We start from the raw sequence: 21017 nt of genomic DNA, 5'->3' as shown, positions 1-21017 counted from the left end.
AATGTCGTTTAAAAAAAAATCCCACAAAAATACTGCATCAGCCTCCTCCCTCAGTGCAGCAGATTATCCACCCATGAAGTTAGCTGCTGATGAACAAGAAGAAATTTGCTGCCTTGTCTCAGATTATCAAAAATACTTATTTGATTTTGATCAAGTAATGTAACTCAAGGTGAATTGTGCACCCTGAATAGGTGTGCATATGTGTGGTATGCTTGATATGTTTTATCAGTGTTCTTTTTTCCCCCTCACACATGCACTGAAGAGCAAAAACATTCAAACTTATTTTATTGATATGAATAAAACAACGTACGCCATTGTTTATTAATTTGACAGTTTGCAGTTAAAGGGGAAAATACTCTTGTGCTGATGAAAACTTTGGAAACCTGCTGAGTTTTCTCCCCTTGTTTAATCAAGATAATTATTTCAAAATAAATAACGTGTAAAGTGGAAATAGGAACTACGTTCTAGACCTAGTAAATGGGAAAAAAACTGCGAAGAAGAATTTTGGCAAACACATGTTAAATCTCGAAAGCACACCACCACATCTCAAAACTGTGTCACGTGATTGAAATCGAAACTAGCAGAACGAACCCGGAAGTTTTGAAAATGGCGACTGGAAGGATTGAGGAAGACACAACGTGCAGTGTATGCTTTGAACGATTTGAAGGACGTCGACCCAAAATCTTACCGTGTAAACACACGTTCTGCCTTCCATGTTTAAAGGATTTAGTGGACAGAGAAAGTGAGGTAAGGCAGCGATTACGATGATAGTGTTGATTATCGGATGACCAGGACTCTCCATTCAGTGTCAGCCCCTTTAGACTGAGGGGTCTGCTGCCGTTGGGGAAAGGTGGGGTGGGGCCGGGGATTGTTCGCTGTTGCAGTGTTGTCCGTTTCTTTCTTCTTTTTTTTTTCATTTCTCACTCTCAATAGAAAGAAAAGCACATGCGAAAATGTTTGCAAGCACTTTTCCCACCTCGAAACCATATCACGTGACAGAAACCGAAACTGAAAATCTGATAAAAGCAGGAAACGACACGGAAGCAAATAAAATTCATCATCATCTTCATCATCATCTTCATCATCATCATCATCTTCATCATCATCATCATCATCATCATCATCACAGCCATCTTCTTCTTCTGAACAGTTATGCAGTGGAAGAAGTATGAGTAAATCATGTGGACCTAAAAGCCTTTCAAACGTCCCTGTCATTTAAAAAATTTTTTTTATAAAAGACCAGTTATACATTTCTTGGGGGTTGCAGCAAAGTTCAGTTACGTTTTATCATCAAAACTTAATTCAAGAACATCCGTCCCACTACAAGATTGACAATCCTCCACAGATATCACCATGGAGTGGCTGCCATCAGCACCTCCTTCAAACCAGTCTCTGACCCACCAGTAGGTCTGTCTGTCAGTCTCTCCAGGCAGCAGACCTTTTCCCTGCCATGAAATTGGAGGAGTTCTTTTTCCCTCACATAATCAACCAGTGGAACCTGCCTCATCTGGAGACACAGACAGTAACATCAGTCTCAGTGGAAGCCATCAGCTTCCAGACATAACCTGCCCCACTCCTCTTCCCTGTCTCCCCCGCTGCCCACCCATAACACCTCACCCTGTCTCCCCCACTGCCCACCCATAACACACCGTTGGGCGTGCATCATTCGTTTCCTGTGTCATTCAATCACATTTCAGGCACACACATAAACACTCAGACAGCATGTAACATTTAACATTTTACGTGTATGACCGTTCTGTTTATTTGCCCCACCATGTAGGCAGCCATACTCTGTTTTTGGGGGTGTGCATGCTGGGTATGTTCTTGTTTCTGTAACCCACCAAATGCTGACATGGATCACAGGATCTTTAACATGCATATTTGATCTTCTATGTGCGTGTATACTCGAAGAGGGTTCAGGCACTAGCAGGTCTGCACATATGTTGACTTGGGAGATTGGAAAAATATCCACCCTATACCCACCAGGCGCCACCGAGATATCTCTGCATTCTGTACATGCTCACCAGCAGTTGACTGGCATTTGAACAGAGGAAATCTAACAGCATTACCATATTCTGTATGAGGTCCCATAGAAACTTTGTTCACGACTTTGTACAATGAGAATATTCTCATTAATAAAAGTATTAAATCTCTTGAACAGACTGTAAACATTGTGGAAACTAGAATGTTTCCCAGGTGGCTGCCACTGTAGACCCCAGTATTTGAAGAATATGCATCTTTTATCTTAATTCTCAGAGTACAATCTGATAGAAAATATCATGGTGAAAGTTAGAACAGGTATTTTCCAAAAGATTACAGGTCAAAATAGGGCAGACAGTGTGTGAACTTTACGGCACAAGACAGATTATTGGGAAGATGTGAGAGCTGACCATGTTGTGCACAGAGTGGATCCAGAATCACAGGCAGTGTTGACACTGTCCTTGACTGTCATGTGTGGCTGTGTGTTTCAGACATGTGGCACTGGTGGACAAGACTGGGAAGAGGAAGGAGAGAGGTCAGCCAGAAGTCTGACGTGCCCCACCTGTCGTCGTGTCATTCCTGTCCCTGCTGGGGGTGTGACGGAATTCCAGGTAGACTGTTCTGACTGCAGGTGACAGGGTGGGGGTGTGACGGAATTCCAGGTAGACTGTTCTGACTGCAGGTGACAGGGTGGGGGTGTGATGGAATTGCAGGTAGACTGTTCTGACTGCAGGTGACAGGGTGGGGGTGTGATGGAATTGCAGGTAGACTGTTCTGACTGCAGGTGACAGGGTGGGGGTGTGATGGAATTGCAGGTAGATTGTTCTGACTGCAGGTGACAGGGTGGGGGTGTGATGGAATTCCAGGTAGATTGTTCTGACTGCAGGTGACAGGGTGGGGGTGTGATGGAATTGCAGGTAGACTGTTCTGACTGCAGGTGACAGGGTGGGGGGAAGGGTGGTGGTGGTGGTGATGAATGGAGAGAGTTTGATATATTTTACTTTTATTGTGTTTCTCTCATCCCTTTTGTTTTGGATGAAAAGACAAACAGATCAGTTTTTATCTCAGAGAAAAATAAATCACCTTGCTGTACACAGTACTGTTTGTTGACGATGTTGTTTTCTTGCAGAAACATGGAAGTGAGTGTAAATAACTCAAAGTGTACGGAACATTTTAAAAGTTACAGAATATAATGTTGAATAGAACAAGGCAGTTTGTATTTGATTGAAATGTATTGTATTGCTTTTTTGCCACAGATTTCTCTGTGTGAAATTCAGGCTGCTCTCTCCAGGTGGAGTGTGGCACTACAGTGAGAACACCACTCCCTTTTGTTTTTCTGATTGTGTTTCTGCATGCAGGTGTCTTTGTTTCCTATCAAAGTGGATTTGTCTACAGAATTTTGTCAAAGAGAACCCTTTGTGATGGCTTATGTATCTGTGTGTTTCATACACACTATAAAAATCATGTGTGTGTTTGTGTTTTCTGGTCTGCAGACAAACTTTAACCTGGACACTGACTGCAGAAAGGAAGATCCCCTACCTGTGTTGTGCAGCCTGTGTGATGGAGATCAGAAAGCCCAGTTCCATTGTAGCAAATGCCAGAACAACTTCTGCTCTCGGTGTCGACGCTCCCATGACAGATGTTGCCAGGGACCTCAGGTGACAGTGCTGCAGGACCCCTCAGACACAACCAGCTCAGCACAGAGCCCAACAAGCTGTCAGGTGGAGGAGCAGCTGAAGATGGTTGACGACGCCTTGAAGAAACTGACAGAAGAAGAGTGTCAGCTGAACCAGGAGAGAAGAGCCGTGGACAACAGCATCAACGATCGCTACACCACTCTGCTGCGCCATGCTGCCGATGCACGTGACGCCTGTCTGGTCAGTCTGAGAGATGAGTGTGAAGCTATGACTGAGCAGCTTCACTCCAGCATGACAGAAGCGCGGCAAACACGGGACACGCTTCAGCAACAACTGTCACCGTCACAGCCAGCTCCTGTGTCAGCGGCCCAGCTGAGAGCGGCACTGTTCCTGCAGGGAGAAGCTCAGATGATCCTGAACAGGAAGCTGGACAGCACTGCACTGCTCAGACATGAGGTGGAAGACAACACTCCCCTGATGATCAACACTCTGCAGTCGTTAATGGGGAAAGTCGTCAGGTCCACCCAGTCTTCAGACCCTGCCCACAGCAAGGCAGCTTCAGGATCACGGGGCTTTCAGGCTGACCCAGGAACTGCGTCATCAGTGGGGACACATCCAAGGAGCCTGGATGATCTGTACGAGAAGTTTGAAGATTTGGTGGGTCGGGTCACCTCGCTGCAGTCTAGCAACACTCTGCTTACACAAAACGTAACGCAGCTGAGTAACGCCAACAGCAAGCTGTCATCAGAGCAAAGCGCTGTGCAAAGAGAAGTGACCACTGTGAAAGACCAGAACATGAAACTGACCAGTGACCAGGTGGCCCTGCAGAGAGAGATGGCAGCCCTGAGAGATAAAAACGTCATTGTTCACCAGGACCTGGCTGGGCTGACAGCAGAAAAGGACAGAGTGAGTGCAGACCTGGCCAAGCTTCACAATGACGTGGTCTCCATGCAGACACAGGTTTCCATGCAGCAGACGGACATCATCCAACTGAAGGCTGATCATGGTGCTGTTGACTCCAAGCTCACCACTGTCCAGACAGACATCACAGCTTTACAGGCAGACAGGGCCATTGTAAAGAATGATGTCAGCCAGCTGAAGACCGACTGCAGTGAGCTGAAGTCCGACATGGCCAAGGTCCACAAGAGCATTTCTGATCTTGAGGGAGACCACTCTGCCCTGCAAACTGACATGACAGCATCCAAAAACCAGGTTGTCTCCCTGGAGCTGAAGATGAAGTCAGTCCAGGATTCACTGCAAGACAACATGAAGACACTGACTGCTGTGGAAACCCGGTGTGGTGAGTGACACTGGCTGTCAGTATCTGTGTCCATGTCTCTGTCTGTGTCTTTATCTGTGGTGCTGATTCTTCATGTCCAAGAACACTATTGTTGAGAGACTCACTTAGTGTATGGACTTGGTCACTTCTTTCCAGATGTGGAGACCACTATGGGGACAGTTGGAATCTGTTGTTGACACTGATGTTGATGTTGATGCTGCCCTGTGGCAGTGCATGGTGGAAGCTTGTCAAGTGAGGGTTGACCAGTGTGGGCGGTCAGCAGCTGCATCTTCCAGTTCCTGTGACTGGAGGTTGCAACACCGGAGGTTGGTGTTGACGGTGTCTTTCTACCATTTGTGTGGTCAGCCCCAGCTTCTGTTCCCAGTGGCAAGCTGTCCATGCACAACAGAAGTGTTGAGGACATGTGGTACTGCTCCATCCTGATGACATGTCCCACCCACCAGAGCTGTGCCTTGATGAGCATTGCTTCAGTGCTGGTGGAGTCTGCTGTGTCCAGGACTTGAAGGACTTTCTCGTGTACTTTTGGATCTAAAGGAAATAAGTTATGCGCAGTCTGTTCCAGTCATTCTTACCAGCTATCATCTCCATGCCAGAGTCCTCCCTGCCAGCTGAAACCAAGGAGCAAAAGGGAAAAGTCAGTGTGAAAGAAAGACGTGGAAAGAAACTGAAGTCTGACAGTCACTGTGGTAAGAGATGGACAAGAGAAAAGCAAAGGAAGAAGTTGAAAGGTGCTCCGCTTCCCTCCACCTGTGATGTGGTTTGCATTGATGGTTGTGCAGTGCTGAAATCTGTGTGTCTTACTGGCCAATGCCTCTGTGTGTGTGTGTGTGTGTGTGTGTGTGTGTGTGTGTGTGTGTGTGTGTGTGTGTGTGTGCTGCAGGTGATTGTGTCCTGTTTTCAGGCAGAAGATGTTGACCTGTTCCTCTGGTCCCAACAGATGAGGGTTGTGTTGAGGGCTGTGACAGGGGTGTGGCAGCTGTCATCTCCCCTTCAGGTGTGCCTTGATGATAGTGTGGGCGTCACCAAGGGACACCAGGCTGTGGGTCTGCTGACTGTGTGCTGCTTCCTTGGCCAGTGTGTCTGCTGTGTTGCTGCCTGTCATTCTGCAGTGTGCTGGTACCCAGTGTAGCACGGCTTTGAGTACAGCGGTCACAAGGGCAGTGAGGGCTGCAAGGGGAGGACTCCGCTCCTTGTTGTGGGAGTTGTCAGGGGCTGGGAGTGCAGAGAGAGTGTCAGAGAACAGAACCACCTGTCCTGTTGTCCTTGCTGAGCTGTGCCACAGTGCTGTGACCACTTGACACAGTCACAGGGTTTCTGTCTGGGCAAGGAAGTTGGTGGGCTACCTGCCTGTTGGAACACCCAGGTGTTCATCACCAACATTTGATGAAGCTCAGAGGATGCTCTCCTCCAGAAGTGAGGTACAGGGTCTGGTTGGAACCCCAAAGTGATGGCCATGTCATCCTGGGAGGACAGAGGTTTGGATGATTCTGATGTTACTGATGCTGAATTAGGAATGTCAGAACATCATGCTGCAGTGTGTGACCATAGTCAAAGGAGATCACAATAGGAAAGTCTTGTCTTGTCCACCTGCATTAAAAGCACTTTCTCACAAATGTGGCACAAGTTTCAATGTGGACTGGGTTGATGATGCAGAGTAAGTAAGCAAAAACATCTGTTCAATTAACATGTTTTTACCTTGACTGGAATCAAGATGATGGTAGCAGAAGAAGTGACACAATTGTAGTGTTTTATATTTGAGATCAAATGCACTGGATAGACTTGATGGAATATGTGTGTGTGTTTGTGTGTGTGTCTATATGTGTGACTTTGTGTGTGACTTTTTGTGTGTATGTGTCTTGTGTGTGTGTGTGTGTGTGTGTGTGTGTACGTCTATGTGTTGAGTGTGTGTGTGTGTGTTTGTGTTTCTTTCTTTAGTTGAAGTCTTTTGACTGATAGGTGATGTTTGTGCATGCACATTGGGAGTGGTTTGGTGGGGTGATGGGAAGAAGTGGTGAGATAACTGAGACAGGAAAAAGGATACAATAAGTGACATTGTGTGTGTGTGTGTGTGTGTGTGTGTGTGTGCGTGCGTGTGTGTGTGTGTGTGTGTGCGTGTGTGTGTGTGTGTGTGTGGGTGATAGTGTGTGTGTGTGTGGGTGTGGGTGATAGTGTGTGTGTGTGTGCGTGTGTGTGTGTGTGTATGTGGATGATAGTGTGTGTGTGTGTGTGTGGATGATAGTGTGTGTGTGTGTGTGTGTGTGTGTATGATAGTGTGTGTGTATATGTGTGTGCATGTGTCTGTGTATATGTGTGAGAGAGAGAGACAGACAGAGAGAGAGAGAGAACACTGAACACTTTAATGTCAATAGCTTTACAGCCCTAATGACATGGGGGTTCATAATACAAATGAGAGAGAGAGAGAGAGAGAACACTAAACACTTTAATATCAATAGCTTTACAGCCCTAATGACATGGGGGTTCATAATACAAATGAGAGAGAGAGAAAAATTGTTCTCTTCCTCTGTGCATGTACACAACTCATTAACTGTAGAAAAACAAATTGTGCTGATATAATGTTTTATAGACCTTACATCCTAGCCACCTCTAGAAATACATGATGCTTCTTTAATGACCTTTCACCCCCAATGTTTTCCTTACAGTGAAGGCCAACACCCATGTGGGATTCCACGCGCGGATGTCATCTACAGTGACCACCAACCGTAAGGAGCAGACCCTGATCTGTGACCGAGTCATCAGCAGTGTGGGGGGTGGCTATGACCGAGACAGTGGAGTGTTCACCGCTCCACTGCCTGGACTGTACTGCTTCCTGGCCTCCACCAGTCCTGGTATGGAGGATGTCAAGAAAGAAGCTGTGCTTCACATTGTGTTAGATGGTGAGTGGAAAGGTGATGTGGTGTCTTCTGGCAAGAGCATGTCAACAGGGCACACTGTGGTGAAGATGAAGGCTGGACAGAGGGTGTGGCTGAGATCCGGGGATTTAGCAGAATACACATTTGGTGTGTGGTGGACCTGTTTCAGTGGAATGCTGGTGCAGGCTGATGCCTGAAGTGTCTGTCAGACCTGCATGTGTGTATGTGTGTGTGTGTGTGTGTGTATGTGTGTGTGTGTGTGTGTGTGTGTGTGTGTGTGTATGTGTGTGTGTGTTCACGCGCATGCGTGCATGTGTGTGTGTGTGTGTGTGTGTGTTCACGCGCATGCATGCATGTGTGTGTGTGTGCGCGTGTGTGTGCGTGTGTGTATGTGTGTGTGTATGTGTGTGTGTGTGTGTTCGCGCGCGCATGCATGCATATGTGTGTGTGTGTGTGTGCGTGCGCGCATGCATGCATGTGTGGGTGTGTGTACGCGCGTGTGTGTGTGTGCATGTGCGCACATGTGTGTGTGTGTGTGTGTATGTGTGTTTAGTTTCAAGTCAGGGAGATAATCAGTTTTCAAGATGATACATCAGAATATATCAGAGAGCACTTATTTTGGTATTAGTTAATTAATTTGTGTGCGTGCACAAGGGTGTAAGTGTACACATGTGTCAGGAGAGCTCTGTGCATGTGTGTGTGTGTGTGTGTGTGTGTGTGTATGTGTGTGTGTGTGTAGAGGATGAGGTATGTGTGTGTATTCATGTCTGCACTGTGGGAGCAATGGAATATTGGAATGTGTGGGTGTGCATATATATATTTGTATATATGTGTGTGGGGGGTTGGGGGTGGGGGATATGGGCGTATGTGTGTGTGCTTGTACAAGTAAGTGTGTGTGTTGTGTGTGTGTGTGTGTTGTGTTGTGTGTGTGTATGTGTGTGTGTGTGTGTGTGTGTGTGTGTGTGTGTGCCATGGAAGCTGCCATACATAGCCTAGACATGAGTGTGTGGAGGAGGGGGTTTGGGGGTGGTGCAGGGCTCATGTACGTTTATGTGTATTTGATTGTGCTTTCATATCTGTGAAACAGCATGTTTGTTGTATATCTGTTACGCATGCGTGCGCGCGCGCGCGCGTGTGTGTGTGTGTGTGTCGCATGTTTTACATTTATTTGCTTATTTATCATCATTGTTTGGGGAGGGGGGCGGGGGGTGGGGGGGGGTTTGTGCACTTAGAGTTGACTTCATCAAGATTTTGCACCTTATAAATATTTTCATTATTATTATTATTACTATTATTATTATTATTATTTATTTGTCTATTATTTTTCATTTATTTATTTATTTCATTTATTTATTTTTTACATTTTTTTTCTCAAGGCCTGACTAAGTGTGTTTGCTTACGCTGTTGGTCAGGCATCTGCTTGGCAGATGTGGTGTAGCTTATATGGATTTGACTGAACGCAGTGACGCCTCCTTGAGCAACTGTACTGATACTGTGTTTTCAGTAGACGTGAATATTCAACATGTATACAGAATGTAATGTTCTTAAATCTTATAAAATAGTAATTTATGACTAAAATGTTTAATCTAAAAGCACTTGAGAATTTAATGTTAAAGTGAAATGTAAAGTGAATTTCACACACACACACACACACACAGACACACACACACACACACACAGTTCAACATATCTGTGGTATGTGCTGTTTCTAGAATTGTATATGTCTGGACTGATGGAGTGATCATTTTTTCTGATCCATACTTGGATCATTTACTTGTTTATTGCCACAAGTTGTCTGACTTGGGCTTGACTTGGAGTGTACACACTGATTGAATGAATCATGCTTATAGATACACACACACACACACACACACACACACACACACACACACACACACACACACACACACACACACACACACACACACACACACACACACACACACACAGATGAGTTGTGGTCTGCTCTCTGCCTCTGGTACCCAGAAACCCAGTGTGTTGCCTGTTATCTGGATGTGGAGATCAGGCACCAGAGTTCAGCTTGTGTGGGTAGGTTGTTATTATCAGTATTGTTTTATCATCATTATGATTATTGTCATTACTATTATTGTTGTTAATAGTATTATTGTTGTTGTTGTTGTTATCATTATTATTGTTGTTATTGTTATTATCATTATTATGCACTAGACATGAGCCAGCCACAGGTATATACTTGCAAGACTGTGTATGTCATGTAGATGAGAGAACACATTGTATCTCTTTCATGTGACAACATGTTTCTTTGTGTGGAATCCAGGCTGTTCTCCCTCACCACAATGCAGCAACACCTTTTGCTTGATATTGTTTTCTTTTCCTCTATGTATGTAGACTTTTTTTTTTGTTGTTGGCCAAATCCAATTTTTCTGTCGAATTTTATGTCAGGGACAACTTTCTTCTGCTGTGGGCTCTTTGATGTTTGACTTGTTGCTTGTGATGCTTGGAACTTTGGTTTATTGTTGAGCCTGAAAGACTAGCGCTCAGACCACCTGACTCAATGTTCAGTGCTTCCTGCTTGACCTGAATGAGGGAGCTCCACTTCCTGGTCAGGTGCTGTCTCCAGTAGACCACCAGTGGAAGACTGGTTGGAAGAAGGTGGAAGACTGAAGTGGGAGAAGGTGGAAGGCTGAAAAAGGTTGGAAATGTCAAGTTAGTTGTGCCATAATCTGTGGACCAAAAAATCGTTTTTCAGATATATTTTTTTTCTCAGTGCTGAACTGATGTCAACCTGTTTAACTTTAAGGTGGACAGTGCTTTCCTTGATTTGCAAGATGATCTTGTGCATTGAAAAATGTGATCACTTTTATGAAAAATCACCACCAACATTAATGTTTAAATGTTTATATTGACCTGTGGTTTGTATGATATTGAATCCACATGAACATGAATATCAGCATCTTTCTGGTGAAGATGACTACTTTTTATTGTTTTTGTTGATAGAAGTGGACATTTATTGTTAAATCTTCACTGGATGTATATAAATTAATGTTTTCAGTGGTAGGCCTATTTTATATGTGTGGTGTTCTCAGTGCTACAAACACACACACGCACGCTCGCAAGCATGCATGTACGCACGCACACGCACACACACACACACACACACACACACACACACACACAGTGTTTCCTTTTCTATCTTTCTCCTGTCTTCTTTTCCTGGTCATTCTGCCATCTCCCTGTTCAGTACACACGGTCCGTTCACTTTCTCCCCACACAGTCTCCCTTCACATCCCTGGAGATGCTGGTCACACTGTGTCAGGGGATGATGGACTATCAGGATGATGGTCAGACTGTGTCAGGGGATGATGGACTATCAGGATGATGGTCACACTGTGTCAGGGGATGATGGACTATCAGGATGATGGTCACACTGTGTCAGGGGATGATGGACTATCAGGATGATGGTCACACTGTGTCAGGGGATGATGGACTATCAGGATGATGGTCAGACTGTGTCAGGGGATGATGGACTATCAGGATGATGGTCACACTGTGTCAGGGGATGATGGACTATCAGGATGATGGTCACACTGTGTCAGGGGATGATGGACTATCAGGATGATGGTCACAATGTGTCAGGGGATGATGGACTATCAGGATGATGGTCACAATGTGTCAGGGGATGATGGACTATCAGGATGATGGTCACAATGTGTCAGGGGATGATGGACTATCAGGATGATGGTCACACTGTGTCAGGGGATGATGGACTATCAGGATGATGGTCACACTGTGTCAGGGGATGATGGACTATCAGGATGATGGTCAGACTGTGTCAGGGGATGATGGACTATCAGGATGATGGTCACACTGTGTCAGGGGATGATGGACTATCAGGATGATGGTCACACTGTGTCAGGGGATGATGGACTATCAGGATGATGGTCACACTGTGTCAGGGGATAATGGACTATCAGGTTGATGGTCACACTGTGTCAGGAAATGATGGTCTATCAGTCGCTGTCATACAGCCGGGCATTGTGACTCATGTTTGATATCAGTGTCCGCGACTGACTCAGCATTTCCCGTTCAGACAGTTCCTGAGTCAGTGTTGTAGGGAAAATGAGTACCACAGTCAGGGTCCTTTGTTGTTGGTGCCTGCAAGAAGTGAACAACACATGAAGGACAAGGAGAGCAGCGACAAAGAATTGACACTGGTGGTTACTTCACTGCCGGCATCAGCTGCAAAGTGTTGTTCCACAGCACCACAGTCACACAGTGAAGCTGGATGAGAACTGATTGCTGTGCACACGGAACGTTCACCATGGTGACAGCTGAGCAGAAAAGGTCACTGGTGACCGCCGGACCAGGTTCACGCAGCACACAGTGTGACTGGCTGTGGACGGGACTGGTGGATGGAAGTCTGTTCACTGACAGCTCTGTTGGATGGAGAACAGAACAGGTCAGATCCTCGTCACACATCAGATTGTCCTGAGCGGTGATGAGATTTTGTGTCAGTTGTCCTGGGAATAGACTGTGTCGTTTGACTGTTGTAAGACAGTGCCTGAAAGACCGTCACCCGCTGTACTCTGACACTTTGGTATTACTTGACATGGCTGACACTGGCTGGACACTTCAGCTGTCTGTTATGTTACCAGCATGGACATTTTTTATGTATCATGTTTTTTAATCAGATTTTTTAACAGTGAATTTTGGTGGTTGTTTTCAAAATGTTTCTGCTGCCTTCAGCTCAGCCTGTGTGATCCCTGTTGTGGTGTGCAGTGGTGTGGTGGACTGTCTCATTTTACTGACTGTTATATCTGTTCCATGTGTGACAGTGGTCTGTGCTTGTTTTGGGCCTGGTGCTGATGGGTTTGGGTTTAAACTGAGCTGTAAGCACTATCAACTGATTTAGATGTCCCCCTGAAATGGGGTATGGCTGTACATTTCAAAACCCACTTGTTGATGTGAGAGCTGCATGCAGCCTACAAATGCAGAAGAAGAATTCAACTGATTTCATCAATGGTACCTATGGGGTTCAGTTTGCTTTTTAAAATCCTGCTTTAGAAATGAAGACATTAAGCACACCATCAGTGTTATGGAATTCTGATTTTTGCTTATTTTGCTGTGTACAGATCACTATTCTGCATGCAGTTGTGTAGGTCATTAATTCATCAAGCAAACAGTGTTGGGTATAATGAGTTTCCTTGAAGTACTCCCTTTAGTTGTGTTACCTCTGCAGCTTGTCCTTTGTTGGGTGTATTGCTGGTTGTTCTTGTACATTGATCTGACCACTTCAGATCAGACATGTGTGTTGGTTGTTCTTGTACATTGATCTGACCACTTCAGATCAGACATGTGTGTTGGTTGTTCTTGTACATTGATCTGACCACTTCAGATCAGACATGTGTGTTGGTTGTTCTTGTACATTGATCTGACCACTTCAGATCAGACATGTGTGTTGGTTGTTCTTGTACATTGATCTGACCACTTCAGATCAGACATGTGTGTTGGTTGTTCTTGTACATTGATCTGACCACTTCAGATCAGACATGTGTGTTGGTTGTTCTTGTACATTGATCTGACCACTTCAGATCAGACATGTGTGTTGGTTGTTCTTGTACATTGATCTGACCACTTCAGATCAGACATGTGTGTTGGTTGTTCTTGTACATTGATCTGACCACTTCAGATCAGACATGTGTGTTGGTTGTTCTTGTACATTGATCTGACCACTTCAGATCAGACATGTGTGTTGGTTGTTCTTGTACATTGATCTGACCACTTCAGATCAGACATGTGTGTTGGTTGTTCTTGTACATTGATCTGACCACTTCAGATCAGACATGTGTGTTGGTTGTTCTTGTACATTGATCTGACCACTTCAGATCAGACATGTGTGTTGGTTGTTCTTGTACATTGATCTGACCACTTCAGATCAGACATGTGTGTTGGTTGTTCTTGTACATTGATCTGACCACTTCAGATCAGACATGTGTGTTGGTTGTTCTTGTACATTGATCTGACCACTTCAGATCAGACATGTGTGTTGGTTGTTCTTGTACATTGATCTGACCACTTCAGATCAGACATGTGTGTTGGTTGTTCTTGTACATTGATCTGACCAATTCAGATCAGACATGTGTGTTGGTTGTTCTTGTACATTGATCTGACCACTTCAGATCAGACATGTGTGTTGGTTGTTCTTGTACATTGATCTGACCACTTCAGATCAGACATGTGTGTTGGTTGTTCTTGTACATTGATCTGACCACTTCAGATCAGACATGTGTGTTGGTTGTTCTTGTACATTGATCTGACCACTTCAGATCAGACATGTGTGTTGGTTGTTCTTGTACATTGATCTGACCACTTCAGATCAGACATGTGTGTTGGTTGTTCTTGTACATTGATCTGACCACTTCAGATCAGACATGTGTGTTGGTTGTTCTTGTACATTGATCTGACCACTTCAGATCAGACATGTGTGTTGGTTGTTCTTGTACATTGATCTGACCACTTCAGATCAGACATGTATGTTGGTTGTTCTTGTACATTGATCTGACCACTTCAGATCAGACATGTGTGTTGGTTGTTCTTGTACATTGATCTGACCACTTCAGATCAGACATGTGTGTTGGTTGTTCTTGTACATTGATCTGACCACTTCAGATCAGACATGTGTGTTGGTTGTTCTTGTACATTGATCTGACCACTTCAGATCAGACATGTGTGTTGGTTGTTCTTGTACATTGATCTGACCACTTCAGATCAGACATGTGTGTTGGTTGTTCTTGTACATTGATCTGACCACTTCAGATCAGACATGTGTGTTGGTTGTTCTTGTACATTGATCTGACCACTTCAGATCAGACATGTGTGTTGGTTGTTCTTGTACATTGATCTGACCGCTTCAGATCAGACATGTGTGTTGGTTGTTCTTGTACATTGATCTGACCACTTCAGATCAGCCACGTGTGTTGGTTGTTCTTGTACATTGATCTGACCACTTCAGATCAGACATGTGTGTTGGTTGTTCTTGTACATTGATCTGACCACTTCAGATCAGACATGTGTGTTGGTTGTTCTTGTACATTGATCTGACCGCTTCAGATCAGACATGTGTGTTGGTTGTTCTTGTACATTGATCTGACCACTTCAGATCAGACATGTGTGTTGGTTGTTCTTGTACATTGATCTGACCACTTCAGATCAGCCATGTGTGTTGGTTGTTCTTGTACATTGATCTGACCGCTTCAGATCAGACATGTGTGTTGGTTGTTCTTGTACATTGATCTGACCACTTCAGATCAGACATGTGTGTTGGTTGTTCTTGTACATTGATCTGACCACTTCAGATCAGACATGTGTGTTGGTTGTTCTTGTACATTGATCTGACCACTTCAGATCAGACATGTGTGTTGGTTGTTCTTGTACATTGATCTGACCACTTCAGATCAGACATGTGTGTTGGTTGTTCTTGTACATTGATCTGACCACTTCAGATCAGACATGTGTGTTGGTTGTTCTTGTACATTGATCTGACCACTTCAGATCAGACATGTGTGTTGGTTGTTCTTGTACATTGATCTGACCACTTCAGATCAGACATGTGTGTTGGTTGTTCTTGTACATTGATCTGACCACTTCAGATCAGACATGTGTGTTGGTTGTTCTTGTACATTGATCTGACCACTTCAGATCAGACATGTGTGTTGGTTGTTCTTGTACATTGATCTGACCACTTCAGATCAGACATGTGTGTTGGTTGTTCTTGTACATTGATCTGACCACTTCAGATCAGACATGTGTGTTGGTTGTTCTTGTACATTGATCTGACCACTTCAGATCAGACATGTGTGTTGGTTGTTCTTGTACATTGATCTGACCACTTCAGATCAGACATGTGTGTTGGTTGTTCTTGTACATTGATCTGACCACTTCAGATCAGACATGTGTGTTGGTTGTTCTTGTACATTGATCTGACCACTTCAGATCAGCCACGTGTGTTGGTTGTTCTTGTACATTGATCTGACCACTTCAGATCAGACATGTGTGTTGGTTGTTCTTGTACATTGATCTGACCACTTCAGATCAGCCACGTGTGTTGGTTGTTCTTGTACATTGATCTGACCACTTCAGATCAGACATGTGTGTTGGTTGTTCTTGTACATTGACCACTTCAGATCAGACATGTGTGTTGGTTGTTCTTGTACATTGATCTGACCGCTTCAGATCAGCCATGTGTGTTGTCTATATTCTGATTATTGTTCACATGAGAGACTTAGTAGCTGTACATTTTAAAATGATTTTTATGAACAAATAACTTTATTGTGTACACTCCCCTACCACTTTGTTTGCATGAGAGAATTGTGTCATAGATTTCAAATATTATTTAGAAAGATTTGTATGAATCAGTGACATAATTGTGTAACCTGCCTTTTAATATTGATCGTTGTTGACTTGAGAGAATTGTGCCATATATTTTTTTAATGATTTGTTCAAACCAATGACATAATTTTGTAACTTGTCCATTGAGTCTTTCACTTTCAGAAACTCCGGTGATCAGAAGTAAGACAGGGAAGATAACTCACACACTTACTAAAACACACAACACATACACAGGTGCATGCTTGCTCTGTGCAACATCCATACACACAAAAGTCAAGTCAGAACGGACCCTGGGAACATTCATTTTGATAACAGGTCTTTCAAAATTGTAGCATTTGATGTGGACAGCAGTATGAAGAGACCAGGACGACTGATGAGGCAGGTAGAGTTTCAGTTTCTCAAGAAGGCGTCACTGTGTTCAGACAAATCCATACACTACACATCTGTTAGGCAGATGCCTGACCAGCAGCATAACCTAACGCACTAGTCAGATGTGGAGTGTATGCATATACATTTATTTCTGCACCTATGAGAGTGGTCGGAATTTTGCCAGAGGACAACACTTTCCTTGCCATGGGTTCTTTTTCAGTGTGCACATGACACCTCAGTTTTTCATCTCATCTGAATGACTAAGTGTTCAGTTTGATTTTCCAGTCCAACTTGGGAGAAAGGGCAAAATATGGATTCAAACCCAGACCCTGACAGACACTGTGTTGGCAGATAATGGTCTTAGTCATTGTGCCAGCTTCATTCCAAGTGCAGTAAGCAGGGATTGCACTCCTGGCCAGTGGGTTGTCTCCCCAGGTCCGTTGTGTGAAACCTGCGTAAGTGGAGCAGGACAGGTTTGTTCATCCTGATGGTCCTTGCTGATCAACACACACACACACACACACACACACACACACACACACACACACATATGCAAGCAGACTTCTGCTGCCTTTCTTGCTTTTTTCTTGCATCCATGTGCATAGTGTATGTATACTTGACATTTTCATCAATTTGAGGTATCCTGTGCACTTTGTGAATATACGCACATGATTTTTGTGTGTGATATATTATGCCATAATGTAGATTTTTTCCTTCTTTTGCTATGTGGATATTCACTTGTGTATGATCTTTTTGTCATTTATTTGCCATATCTAGCTTCTTCTTTTTTTAAAGCATGATACATTACGGTTTTGTGAATATATAGATATAGACATAGAGCTTTTGTAATATATTTTGCCACAATGTGGACCTTTTTGTTTGAATATTTCTTTGTTCTCTCTCTCTCTCTCTCTCTCTCTCTCTCTCTCTCTCCCCCCCCCCCCCCCCCCCCCACCTCTCTCTCTCTGTCTCTGTGCATATTTTTGGTGTGTGGTGTGGTGTGAGTGTGTGAGTGGTGTGTGTGTGTGTGTGGTGTGTGTGAAGTGAGGTGTGTGTAGTGTGGTGTGGTGTGTGTGTGTCTGGTGTGTGTGAAGTGAGGTGTGTGTAGTGTGGTGTGGTGCCTATGTAGTGTGGTTTGATGTGGTGTGTGTGCTATGTGTGCATGATGTATTCACAATAACCTGTACACAGGTAAGCACTTAGAGCTGGGCCAGGAGAACAAACAAGATGATCAAGCCATGTAATTTGTTTCCAGCTCTTGTGATGAAAATAAACACACACAGAAGATCTGTCAGACACCCAATAAGTGACCTGGATCTTGGTACACCCTCTGTTGCTACGACAGACAGAATGACAGACAGACGGATGAATGATGACAAAAAATACCATGAAACTGTCAGCCGTCTGCACCAGTCAGAACAAGCAGAATCCACAGGAAATTATAAACATGTATTCAGAAAATCAAACCAAAAATAGTTATGGTTATTTACGAGTATGAACACAAAATTCCACACAAATGATCAACACTGTCGCGACTACCACTCTCACCATTGTGGTAGCTTGGGTGGTGCCCACCACTGTGTGCCAGCTGCTGACTGGTCTCTGTCATCCTGCTGTACTCTGTGACTCTGGGAGGGCTGTGTGCTGCTTCAGCTCTGCCCACCTTACCCACTGGCCCTGTTGGTGACGCCAGCATGAGACAGGGTTGAGAAATGGTGGGATGTGAAGTGACGCCAGCATGAGACAGGGTTGAGAAATGGTGGGATGTGAAGTGACACCAGCATGAGACAGGGTTGAGAAATGGTGGGATGTGAAGTGACACCAGCATGAGACAGGGTTGAGAAATGGTGGGATGTGAAGTGACACCAGCATGAGACAGGGTTGAGAAATGGTGGGGTGTGAAGGGGAACAGGTGTGGAATAAAGAGGTACAGGGGACAGGCCAGACAGTAGAAAGGACAGTCACTCTCACTCTGTCTTTGTACCACAGCAGTGTCAGTGTGATTTGAATCAGGTGTTTTTAGAGCACACCTAACAGCACACATCCACAAGTCAGACAGGTATCTCTCCACACTCTTCATGGGGTACAGGAAGAACTAACTGATCACACCAGTTGTAAGCATCTCTCCATAAACATGCTGTGGGTATTGACCACACTGAAACCGCCCCATTGGGCTGAAGGTAAAGAAAGCTGGACAGTCTGGCGATGTCTCCATGACAACAGGTGAGGGATCCACATGCATTGTACTGCATTAGCATAATCATACTGTTTAGAGCACTACTGTCAACCTGAACATGACAGGCAAGTGTGTGTGTGTGTGTGTGTGTGTGCAAAAACAAATAAATCACAGAAAAATGCATGAGCAGAGTGGAAGACACATGTCTTCCAGCAGGAATCAGAATAGCAGGCAGAGTGTCAGACTCATGATTCTAGGTACTGGAGTTCCAATCTTCACTGAGCTGTTGGGTTCAGGGGGATTTTGTTTGGACTCACACGCCACACATAATATCTTGTGCACATGTTAAATCCCATCCCCATCTTGTGGAGGAACAGGCCAGTTGACACAGATGACACATATTCACATTGCATGCTTCGTACCAGGAAATGGAATGTTGTCTTCATGGTGGACTTTAAAATGGTTGTGATTTTTTTTTTTTTAATCAATATCAGTATCAGTAGCTCAAGGAGGCATCACTGCATTTGGACAAATCCATATACGCTACACCACATCTGCCAAGCAGATGCCTGACCAGCAGTGTAATCAAGCACACTTATCAAGCCTTGAGAAAAAAATAAAAATAAAATAAAATAAATAAAATAACAAGACCAAACCAAACCAAACCAAACAAAACAAACAAAAAAAAAAAAAAAAAAAAAAAAAAAAGAAAGAAAAAAAGAAGAATAAGTTAAAGAAAAAAAAGTAAATGAATAAAAAAAATAACTGATAAATACATTTAAAAAATACTACTAATAATAATATTATTTATAAGGCGCAAAAACTTGATGAAGTCAACTGTAAGTGTACAAAAATAAACAAAAAGAAGAAGAACAACAACAAAAATAAAATAAAATAAATAAATAAAAAAGACAACAATGATGATAAATAAGCAAATAAATGTAAAACATGCAGACACACATTCACACATACACACACATATGCATAACAGATATGCAACAAACATGCAGTTTCACAGATATGAAAGCACAATCAAATACACATAAACGTACATGAACCCTAACACACACACACACACACACACACACACACATTACCCTGCACATCAATCCCAGAAAATCACTGCACCCGCCCCCTCCTTCAGTGCAGCAGAATCTTCAACCATGAAGTTGGCTGCCTATCAGCAAGAAGCAAGTTACTGCCTTGTCTCAGCCTAGATCATGAATGTTATTTTATTTGATCTAAATAAGTGAAGGCCTGTGTTGATGAGCTACAAGGTGAATTGTACATCATGAATAGCTCTGCATGTGTGTGCCATATGCGCTCTGAAGAGCGTAAGCATTTATAATAACTAAACCATTATGCATAAAACAACCCAATTCAGTGATTATTTGATAGTTCTTTGTTAAAGGGAAGCAATACTCTTGTGAGGATGAAAACTTTGTAAACACGTTCTGGTAATGGAAATATTGTTCAGACCTAATAAATTAGAAACAAAAAAAAGGCATGCACAAGGATTATGGCGAGCATACTTTAAATCTCGTCACCGAGTCACGTGACAGTGTTTAGGGGTTTCCCCTGTTGCTGCGCAACACAGCTGCATCACGTGATAGAAACCGAAACTAGCAGTGCAGAACGCGGAAAACAAAATAATGGCGACTGGCGGAATTGATGAGGACAAAATTTGTTCTGTGTGCCTTGAAAATTTTCAAGGACGACGACCTAAAATTCTTCCATGCAGACACACGTTCTGTTTGATTTGTTTAGCGGACTTACTGCAAAGAGAAAGTCAGGTAAGACAGCGATCATGATGACTGTGTTGATCAACGGATGACGGATAACACCCCACCCAGTGTCAGCCCTTTAGACTGAGGGGTCTGCTCGCTTGGGGAAAGGTGGGGTGGTGTGGGGTCGGGGGATGTTCGCTGTCGAAGTATTGTCCCAAAATTTTATACACATTAAAGAAGAAGAAGAAAAGCACATGGCTAAAATGTTGGCAAGCACATTTTCCGCCAAGATTCCAGGTCACGTGACAGAATCAAGAAGTAAATATCAATAAAAACAGAAAAAAGTTATTCACTAAAGTAGAAGTAGTTCGAGGGCATAATGTAGACATGAAAGCCTTTTCCAATAACCCTTTAATTTAATTGAAGACGAACTGTCTTTTTCATTTAGCGGGGTGTGCAGCAAATTCATTTACGTTCAATCATCAAAGCAGAACTCAAGAACAGACAACTCGCCAGGACTATCACCACGGAGTTGCCACCAGCACCTCGCCTTCAAACCACTGTCTGACCCACATTCAGTCTGTCATACAT

The 21017-nt window shown here is 43.8% G+C and overlaps 1 protein-coding gene across 1 annotated transcript; it reads left to right on the top strand.

Moving 5' to 3' along the window:
• The first annotated feature begins 588 nt into the window (after positions 1-588).
• LOC143298510 (uncharacterized) lies at positions 589-9444 on the top strand. Its single transcript, XM_076611350.1, has 4 exons — positions 589-747; positions 2472-2591; positions 3474-4917; positions 7578-9444. The coding sequence occupies exons 1-4, from the start codon at positions 607-609 to the stop codon at positions 7982-7984; spliced, it is 2112 nt and encodes a 703-aa protein (XP_076467465.1). The 5' UTR covers positions 589-606; the 3' UTR covers positions 7985-9444.
• Positions 9445-21017: the final 11573 nt, after the last annotated feature.

Source organism: Babylonia areolata, chromosome 24, assembly GCF_041734735.1.
Source record: "Babylonia areolata isolate BAREFJ2019XMU chromosome 24, ASM4173473v1, whole genome shotgun sequence".
Classification (NCBI taxonomy): Eukaryota; Metazoa; Mollusca; class Gastropoda; order Neogastropoda; family Buccinidae; genus Babylonia; species Babylonia areolata.
The sequence above is the reverse complement of the archived record's forward strand: the minus strand, read 5'-3'. Positions and strand labels throughout refer to the sequence as shown.

Excerpts from the sequence above, each read along its gene's own strand:
- LOC143298510 (XM_076611350.1), top strand. The coding sequence starts at position 607 with ATGGCGACTGGAAGGATTGAGGAAGACACAACGTGCAGTGTATGCTTT. Across the intron at positions 748-2,471 it reads TAGTGGACAGAGAAAGTGAG|ACATGTGGCACTGGTGGACA; the intron begins GTAAGGCAGCGA and ends TGTGTGTTTCAG. Across the intron at positions 2,592-3,473 it reads GGGGTGTGACGGAATTCCAG|ACAAACTTTAACCTGGACAC; the intron begins GTAGACTGTTCT and ends TCTGGTCTGCAG.